The 10,208-nt window shown below is 43.5% G+C and overlaps 2 protein-coding genes across 2 annotated transcripts; one reads left to right on the top strand and one right to left on the bottom strand.

Moving 5' to 3' along the window:
- Window positions 1-105: 105 nt before the first annotated feature.
- Window positions 106-2,949, bottom strand: LOC132546230 (eukaryotic translation initiation factor 3 subunit A-like). Its single transcript, XM_060209939.1, has 2 exons — window positions 2,936-2,949; window positions 106-2,197 (listed from the first exon to the last, which is right to left on the bottom strand). Exons 1-2 carry the CDS (start codon window positions 2,947-2,949, stop codon window positions 106-108), a joined length of 2,106 nt encoding a protein of 701 aa, XP_060065922.1.
- An 86-nt stretch (window positions 2,950-3,035) lies between these two features.
- LOC132546231 (eukaryotic translation initiation factor 3 subunit A-like) lies at window positions 3,036-9,685 on the top strand. The gene is made up of 2 exons (XM_060209940.1): window positions 3,036-3,073; window positions 7,087-9,685. The coding sequence occupies exons 1-2, from the start codon at window positions 3,036-3,038 to the stop codon at window positions 9,683-9,685; spliced, it is 2,637 nt and encodes an 878-aa protein (XP_060065923.1).
- The last annotated feature ends 523 nt before the right edge of the window (window positions 9,686-10,208 follow it).

Below are 10,208 nucleotides of genomic sequence, written 5' to 3' on the forward strand. Positions count from 1 at the left end.
AAAGTTGTTCCAAGAGATTAACTCACACTTCACCTCAAAATCAGCAAGGGAAGATCCTCCCTCGTCCTCTAAACAGGGACTGTTCGTCTCACGCCCTCTAGCTAGTCAGCGATCACCGTCTCGTCCTCTAGTCAGCGACCGATCACCGTCTCGTCCTCTAGTCAGCGACCGATCACCGTCTCGTCCTCTAGTCAGGGACCGATCACTGTCTCGTCCTCTAGTCAGCGATGGATCACTGTCTCGTCCTCTAGTCAGGGACCGATCACTGTCTCGTCCTCTAATCAGTGACCGATCACTGTCTCGTTCTCTAGTCAGCGTCCTATCACTGTCTCGACCTCTAGTCAGCGACCGATCACTGTCTCGTCCTCTAGTCAGCGATGGATCACTGTCTCGTCCTCTAGTCAGCGACCGATCACTGTCTCGTCCTCTAGTCAGCGATGGATCACTGTCTCGTCCTCTAGTCAGCAACCGATCACTGTCTCGTCTTCTAGTCAGCGATGGATCACTGTCTCGTCCTCTAGTCAGCGACCGATCACTGTCTCGTCCTCTAGTCAGCGATTGATCACTGTCTCGTCCTCTAGTCAGCGACCGATCACTGTGTCGTCCTCTAGTCAGCGAGGGATCACTGTCTCGTCCTCTAGTCAGCGACCGATCACTGTCTCGTCCTCTAGTCAGCGATTGATCACTGTCTCGTCCTCTAGTCAGCGACCGATCACTGTGTCGTCCTCTAGTCAGCGAGGGATCACTGTCTCGTCCTCTAGTCAGCGACCGATCACTGTCTCGACCTCTAGTCAGGGACCGATCACTGTCTCGTCCTCTAGTCAGCGATGGATCACTGTCCCGTCCTCTAGTCAGCGATGGATCACTGTCTCGTCCTCTAGTCAGCGATGGATCACTGTCTCGTCCTCTAATCAGTGACCGATCACTGTCTTGTTCTCTAGTCAGCGTCCTATCACTGTCTCGACCTCTAGTCAGCGACCGATCACTGTCTCGTCCTCTAGTCAGCGATGGATCACTGTCTCGTCCTCTAGTCAGCGATGGAACACTATTTCGTCCCCTAGTCAGCGATGGATCACTGTCTCGACCTCTAGTCAGCGACCGATCACTGTTTCGTCTTCTAGTCAGCGACCGATCACTGTCTCGTTCTCTAGTCAGTGACCGATCACTGTCTCGACCTCTAGTCAGCGACCGATTACTGTCTTGTCTTCTAGTCAGCGTTCTATCACTGTCTCGTTCTCTAGTCAGCGACCGATCACTGTCTCGACCTCTGGTCAGCGACCGAACACTGTCTCGTCCTCTAGTAAGCGACCGATCACTGTCTCGACCTCTAGTCAGCGACCGATCACTGTCTCGTCCTCTAGTCAGCGATGGATCACTGTCTCGTCCTCTAGTCAGCGACCGATCACTGTGTCGTCCTCTAGTCAGCGATGGATCACTGTCTCGTCCTCTAGTCAGGGACCGATCACTGTCTCGACCTCTAGTCAGCGACCGATCACTGTCTCGTCCTCTAGTCAGCGATGGATCACTGTCTCGTCCTCTAGTCAGCGATGGATCACTGTCTCGTCCTCTAGTCAGCGATGGATCACTGTGTCGTCCTCTAGTCAGCGATGGATCACTGTCTCGTCCTCTAGTCAGGGACCGATCACTGTCTCGTCCTTTAATCAGTGACCGATCACTGTCTCGTTCTCTAGTCAGCGTCCTATCACTGTCTCGACCTCTAGTCAGCGACCGATCACTGTCTCGTCCTCTAGTCAGCGATGGATCACTGTCTCGTCCTCTAGTCAGCGATGGAACACTATTTCGTCCCCTAGTCAGCGATGGATCACTGTCTCGACCTCTAGTCAGCGACCGATCACTGTTTCGTCCTCTAGTCAGCGACCGATCACTGTCTCGTTCTCTAGTCAGTGACCGATCACTGTCTCGTCCTCTAGTAAGCGACCGATCACTGTCTCGACCTCTAGTCAGCGACCGATCACTGTTTCGTCCTCTAGTCAGCGACCGATCACTGTCTCGACCTCTAGTCAGCGACCGATCACTGTTTCGTCCTCTAGTCAGCGACCGATCACTGTCTCGACCTCTAGTCAGCGACCGATCACTGTCTCGTCCTCTTGTCAGCGACCGATCACTGTCTCGACCTCTAGTCAGCGACCGATCACTGTTTCGTCCTCTAGTCAGCGACCGATCACTGTCTCGACCTCTAGTCAGCGACCGATCACTGTCTCATCCTCTAGTCAGCGACCGATCACTGTCTCATCCTCTAGCTATTAATTAGCCGATCACTGTCTCGTCTTCTAGCTATTAATCCTCTAGTCATGAGCCAATCACTCACTCTTTTTCTAGTCAATTTTCGCAAATGGTCTGCCACTCTCTCGGCTTCCACTCAGGATTCGATCATCCTCACGTACAATAGCTGATTACTCTCGTTCGTTCTCCCTGCAAAGAACATCCTACATACAATGTACCCATATTTGCCGCTATTTGACTTAATGAGATAATCAAAATATGTGTGAGGTCTCGCTGCATGTTATATTCATGTTAAATTTGGTTTACAATAAAACTACAGGTTGTCGCTGCATTCGATATCTCGTCTCTATTCACTGCATTAGGGACAATAAAGTCATTCTTAAATGAAAACGACGAGTCATGTGCATTGTATGAAATTATGCTATTTTACCGCAGAATAAAGGACAACGCTGGCGGAAAATGATAAACCAGGAATCCCGATATCACCGGTATCTACTCACTGGAATCAATGAAGGTATAGTGATTGTACAAAAGTCACACAAGTGTTTTACTCTGTCTATCGTAAACGATACACACACCCATGATTAAGGATTATAGACAAAAATGAATGCTTTGAAATAGTATACACGCAATTAATTTTCAAATTATACAGGTAAGGTAAAAATGTAGACTGGTTTAAAATAGATAATACCTTTGACTGTACATTTCCAAGTTATTTTCTATTTTAAGTAGATACAGAGATTTTTATCAATACATAGTTGCTCTGTACATGTATCGATCGATAAATCCTAATGACAGTCCGCCTTCAACAGTGTCAGACAAAACTAAAGTAAGTTATACAATGGAAATGTAGAAACATACATGTACTATCCACAAGTGTTGTTAATCAAAAGTAAATTGAATGAGGAAATGAAACAGATCAGACTGAAATAATAATATATTGGCCTTTATAATGCTTTGTATGAAGGATTCGTGGACCAATGCTGAAGTCATGCCGGATACCAAGGAGACTAGTAATTTGCCGGTAATTTCTTTTCATTCTACAGGAATAAACACATTTATATGTTGGAATAATCGAGGAGTATGACTGTGAGTCTATTTACAATAAAAACAGATATACTCTATTTAGACATTTTTGGAGTGTGTTCGCCACCGACCACCACACCAACCCAGGTTATCTCGCTGTACTGAAGTCTCTATGCGGTATAGTTAACCCTGGTATCTCAAAAGGATCTACTGACCCAAAGAGCAACTGAGGCACATATTCAATAGATTTTGATCTCGTGTGTCGTAATAAGACACACGCACATGTCAACCTTTTTTTCAAGCCAAGTATTTTATTCCTTAAGTCTTTAGACTTATCAGAAGCAAATATGGCATTCATATTACATTAAAATACACAAAGCGGCAACACGATACACAGAGAAGAATATTACATGACGTCATTCTCATACCAATGTTATATAAATTGAATTCAGGACCTGATAATCTTATTTTTGTTATTTCTTGTTTGTATTTAGTATAAATAAATTTGGTTAAATATATCTGTTGTTCAAAACTAAAAATATGTTGATATACAAAACCTTTAGAAGATGAACGTATCTTCTCAAAACATTCCTGTTTAAAAATATCACAAAGTCTTTCCTTAATAACAGAAAACAAAGGGATGTTTACATTTTCTTCATCCCATAGATAACCAAGACCAATGGCATTTAATTCTTGATTGACATTCATAAGCCAAATATCATTATTGTTTAACATTTCCCTATAACAAGACTTCAATATACAATTTTCCGTCCTCAACAACTTCATCCAATATTTGATAAGTTTGAATTTACGGACTAAATATAATGGCTATCTTCCGAGTTCATTGTATATCATATTATTCATGGTATTTTTACCAACACCAAGAGCACGTTTGCAGTATTCTATATGGATTTTTTCAACATGCGGGGCAGCATGGAATCCCCAAATTTCCGTGCCATAACTCAATATACTATTGACATATGTGTCAAAAACAGCCATGCGAGTTTCTATATTAAAATAATTCGAATTACAGATTCGTAAAAGAGCAAAAACTGCCTTTCTACTTTGGCTAGCGATATGCTTTTGAGTCTCTCTAAATTTACCATTATAATTCAATAAGACTCCACGATAATTAAACTTATCTAATACTTCTATATTACAATCATTATAACCCCATGTCTCTTTTTCCCTTAATTTCCCGCCATTTCTAAACACAACTATTTTAGTTTTGTCAGTATTTACTGTTAGACCCCACTTGTCTGTATAATTTGCTAGTGAATTTAACATATTTTGTAACCTCTTTGCCGTTTCTGAAATCAGCACCATATCGTCGGCACACATTAACAAAAACAAATTGATTTCTTGAATTTCTATTGATGTACAGTTGTCAATTAAATATTGCATTTCACAATCATTTACATATAATAAAAAAGAAAGGGAGATAAGATTTTACCTTGGAATAAACCGTTTTCACAATCGAAATATTTGGACAAAGTACCGTTATACTTAACACAACATTTAACATAATTATATAATGACCGTATAATTCTAAGTAATTTACCACCAATTCCTTTCTTAATCAGTTTGTACCACTAGTATTGCCTATTGACGAAGTCAAAGGCTTTTTTGTAATCAACGAAACAGCAATAAAGTCTTTTCCTGTTTTTCAATGTATGATTAATAAGTGACTGAAGCGCAAATATTGCGTCAATAGTAGAAAATTCTTTCTGAATCCAAACCGAGCATCTGTTATTTCATCATAATTGTTATCAACTTTCAACAATATTTCAATATATATATATAAGTATAGAGGTGAATAATTTCCCGATACAACTAACTAACGTTATACCTTTGTAATTGTCCGTTTTATCAACTTCACCTTTTTTTGAACACAGGAACTATATTTCCCATAGACCAAGCGCTCGGGAAAAAAACAGATTTGAAAACACGTAAACAATTTTAATAAACAGGGGACAAGGATATTATAACAGTTAATAAAATATTCATTTAGCACACCATCATTACCAGCTGCTTTATTAGGTTTAAGTCTTTTAATAGCTGATAGTATTTCACTTTCTGTTATGTCTACATCAAGTTCATCAATTTGAGCTTGATCAATGCTTTTATCGTATTCATTTAAAAAATCACCAATATTTTTATCTACAGTAAGCGAGGCCCTACTAAGCGATGAGAAATGTCTGTAGAAGTCATCAATACCAAGATCAAATTTAAAGTTTTTCTTTTTTTTTATTAAAGGTTTTGTAAAATTCTTTAGGATTATATTTGCGTAAATAATTCATCATATCTCCTTGATTACATTTATACTCTTTTTTCAATTCGTATTCGAGCTTCTTGTATTCTGACTTCTTCCTCATAAGTCATTCTCTATTTGCAGCTGATTTACATGTATTAAAAGTATATAGAGCATTCTTATATTCAACATATCTTCTTTTTACAAATATCATTAAACCAAGGCTTATCTCCGTTGGATACTTTAGCCTTTTGAGAAAAACTATTTTGGGCAAACTTTTGTGTACAGTAAGGGGCCCTAGATCATCCCTGCTCGAAATTTCGTCACGCTCTGGTGGTTTTTGTTGGCTAAACTTACCTATGTTGCGACTATATTATGGGCTTTTCGTGTTTATATTATAATTACAATTTTACCAAGGTAATCTTATTGAAATTGTTGATAGATTTTGCTACCTTGGACTTGTTTTAAACTATAATGGCAAGTTTAATGTCACACAAAAGCACCACGCCGCTCAAAGTCGTAAAGCTTTATTTGGACTTTAAAAGAATAATGTGTCAATACAACTCAACTATACAACCTGTTGTTCATTATTTGATGCTTATGTCAGTAGTGTCTCAAATTATGGGTGCGAAATATGGGGCTTCACTACCGCACCAGATATTGAAAAGCTACATTTAGATTTTTGTAAGAACATTTTAGGAGTTAAATGATCAACGGCTAATGCCATGGTGTATCTTGAACTTGGAAGGTTCCCTTTATCTTATTCACGTAAATTGAGAATATTTGAATATTGGTGTAAACTCATGAACTCAGATAACTGTATATTACGTAATTGCTACAATTATAGGTATAACAAATATATCTAGTACAAACTGAAAGAGTTGGGTGTCACTTGTTAAGAACGAGTTATGTTCTCTTGGTATGTATGACCAGTGGTTAAAACAGGAGTCTTTTAATATAAAATCTTTTTCAGCTGTTGCTAAACAAAGATTGTCTGATCAATTCCAACAGGATATGATGAGTCGTTTAAATTCGTCCTCCAAATATGACTAGAGAACGAGACAGTGATCGATCGCTGACTAGAAAATGAGACAGTGATCGATCGCTGACTAGAGAACGAGACAGTGATCGGTCGCTGACTAGAGGACGAGACAGTGATCGGTCGCTGCCTAGAGGACGACGAAGTGATCGGTCCCTGACTAGGGGACGAGACAATGTTCGGTCGCTGACTAGAGAACGAGACAGTGATCGGTCGCTGACTAGAGGACGAGACAGTGAATCGGTCGCTGCCTAGAGGACGAGACAGTGATTGGTCCCTGACTAGGGGACGAGACAATGTTCGGTCGCTGACTAGAGAACGAGACAGTGATCGATCGCTGACTAGAGGACGAGACAGTGATCGGTCGCTGCCTAGAGGACGACGAAGTGATCGGTCCCTGACTAGGGGACGAGACAATGTTCGGTCGCTGACTAGAGGACGAGACAGTGATCGGTCGCTGACTAGAGGACGAGACAGTGAATCGGTCGCTGCCTAGAGGACGAGACAGTGATCGGTCCCTGACTAGGGGACGAGACAATGTTCGGTCGCTGACTAGAGAACGAGACAGTGATCGATCGCTGACTAGAGGACGAGACAGTGATCGGTCGCTGCCTAGAGGACGACGAAGTGATCGGTCCCTGACTAGGGGACGAGACAATGTTCGGTCGCTGACTAGAGGACGAGACAGTGATCGGTCGCTGCCTAGAGGACGACGAAGTGATCGGTCCCTGACTAGGGGACGAGACAATGTTCGGTCGCTGACTAGAAAACGAGACAGTGATCGATCGCTGCCTAGAGGACGAGACAGTGATCGGTCCCTGACTAGAGGACGAGACGGTAATCGGTCGCTGACTAGAGGTCGAGAGAGTAATTGGTCGCTGACTAGAGGTCGAGAAAGTAATTGGTCGCTGACTAGAGGACGAGACAGTGATCGGTCGCTGACTAGAAAACGAGACAGTGATCGATCGCTGACTAGAGAACGAGACAGTGATCGATCGCTGACTAGAGAACGAGACAGTGATCGGTCGCTGCCTAGAGGTCGAGAGAGTAATTGGTCGCTGACTAGAGGACGAGACAGTGATCGGTCGCTGACTAGAAAACGAGACAGTGTTCCATCGCTGACTAGAGAACGAGACACTGATCGATCGCTGACTAGAGGACGAGGAATTGATCGGTCCCTGACTAGGGGACGAAACAGTGATCGATCGCTGACTAGAGGACGAGACAGTGATCGGTCGCTGACTAGAGGACGAGACAGTGATCGGTCGCTGACTAGAGGTCGAGAGAGTAATTCGTCGCTGACTAAAGGAGGAGACAGTGATCGATGGCTTACTAGAGGTCGAGAGAGTAATTGGTCGCTGACTAGAAAACGAGACAGTGATCGGTCGCTGACTAGAGGACGAGAAAGTGATCGGTTGCAGACTATAAGACGAGACAGTGATCGGTCGCTGACTAGAAGACGAGACAGTGATCGATCGCTGACTAGAGGACGAGACAGTGATCGGTCGCTGACTAGAGAACGAGAAAGTGATCGGTCGCTGACTAGAGATCGAAACAGTGATCGGTCGATGACTAGAGGCCGAGACAGTGATCGGTCGTTGACTAGAGGTCGAGACAGTGATCGGTCGATGACTAGAGGCCGAGACAGTGATCGGTCGCTGCCTAGAGGACGAGACAGTGATCGGTCGCTGACTGGAGGACGAGACAGTGATCGGTCGCTGACTAGAGGTCGAGACAGTGATCGGTCGCTGACTAGAGGACGAGACAGTGATCGGTCGCTGACCAGAGGTCGAGACAGTGATCGATCGCTGACTAGAGGTCGAGACAGTGATCGGTCGCTGACTAGAGGACGAGACAGTGACCGATCACTGACTAGAGGTCGAGAGAGTAATTGGTCGCTGACTAGAAAACGAGACAGTGATCGGTCGCTGACTAGAAAACGAGACAGTGATCCATCGCTGACTAGAGAACGAGACAGTGATCGATCGCTGACTAGAGGACGAGACACTTATCAGTCGCTTACTAGAGGACGAGACAGTGATCGGTCGCTGCCTAGAGGACGAGAAAGTGATCGATCGCTGACTAGAGGACGAGACAGTGATCGGTCGCTGACTAGAGGACGAGACAGTGATCGGTCGCTGACCAGAGGACGATTAAGTGATCGGTCGCTGCCTAGGGGACGAAACAGTGATTGGTCGCTGACTAGAGGACGAGACAGTAATCGGTCGCTGACCAGAGGACGATTAATTGATCGGTCGCTGACTAGAGGACGAAACAGTGATCGATCGCTGACTAGAGAACGAGAAAGTGATCGGTCGCTGACTAGAGGTCGAGACAGTGATCGGTCGATGACTAGAGGCCGAGACAGTGATCGGTCGCTGCCTAGAGGACGAGACAGTGATCGGTCGCTGACTGGAGGACGAGACAGTGATCGGTCGCTGACTAGAGGTCGAGACAGTGATCGGTCGCTGACTAGAGGACGAGACAGTGATCGGTCGCTGACCAGAGGTCGAGACAGTGATCGATCGCTGACTAGAGGTCGAGACAGTGATCGGTCGCTGACTAGAGGACGAGACAGTGACCGATCACTGACTAGAGGTCGAGAGAGTAATTGGTCGCTGACTAGAAAACGAGACAGTGATCGGTCGCTGACTAGAAAACGAGACAGTGATCCATCGCTGACTAGAGAACGAGACAGTGATCCATCGCTGACTAGAGGACGAGACAGTTATCGGTCGCTTACTAGAGGACGAGACAGTGATCGGTCGCTGCCTAGAGGACGAGAAAGTGATCGATCGCTGACTAGAGGACGAGACAGTGATCGGTCGCTGACTAGAGGACGAGACAGTGATCGGTCGCTGACCAGAGGACGATTAAGTGATCGGTCGCTGCCTAGGGGACGAAACAGTGATTGGTCGCTGACTAGAGGACGAGACAGTAATCGGTCGCTGACCAGAGGACGATTAATTGATCGGTCGCTGACTAGAGGACGAAACAGTGATCGATCGCTGACTAGAGGACGAGACAGTGATCGGTCGCTGACTAGTGGACGTTCAACATATAGTTCAAGTCACAATATACGCTTACATAAAATCAACATGTACGCAATTAACGACACGTTGTAATTACAGGTTTCAATCAAAATGACAAAATTTCAAAACCACTTTGAATAGTATAACAATGCCATAATGAATCACTGGTTACAAATTTAAATGCTAGTAACTGTGTTTTAAAGGTATGTTATGACGCATTAGTTGAATTCAACAAACCTAACTGTAAAATGATTTGTGTTTATCAAATTAAGCATTAACTATGTAGTTTGGGTGTTATAATAAAACTTGAAAAGAGTATAGAAAAGTTAAACAGAGTTTGTACTTCACTTGGGCGTCTCTTGAAATCACCATTCTCAAAAGCAGTAGACCATAAACTATGCATTATTACGTTATCTTGAAAGCATCTAATTGATATAGACATTTAGTTGTTCTACCTGTTTGACATGAGCTGATAACGTAATCAATTAAATCTAAAATTAAATTCAATGTCTAATAGAATGACTTGATAAGTGATTATCGATGAGCTGGTTTTGACACAGAGGATTTGCCGATATGACGTACACGTTTGTCACTCAGACATGGTAGGATTTAGTAT

This window comes from Ylistrum balloti, unplaced genomic scaffold (genome assembly GCF_031769215.1).
Source record: "Ylistrum balloti isolate Yb309-2 unplaced genomic scaffold, AGI_CSIRO_Ybal_v1 Utg369876, whole genome shotgun sequence".
Taxonomy (NCBI): domain Eukaryota; kingdom Metazoa; phylum Mollusca; class Bivalvia; order Pectinida; family Pectinidae; genus Ylistrum; species Ylistrum balloti.

What these genes read in the sequence shown, in the direction of transcription:
- LOC132546231 (XM_060209940.1), top strand. Translation starts at nt 3,036, where the DNA reads ATGACAGTCCGCCTTCAACAGTGTCAGACAAAACTAAA. An exon ending in CAGTGTCAGACAAAACTAAA is followed by an intron (nt 3,074 to 7,086) that starts GTAAGTTATACA and finishes GTCCCTGACTAG; the next exon opens with GGGACGAGACAATGTTCGGT.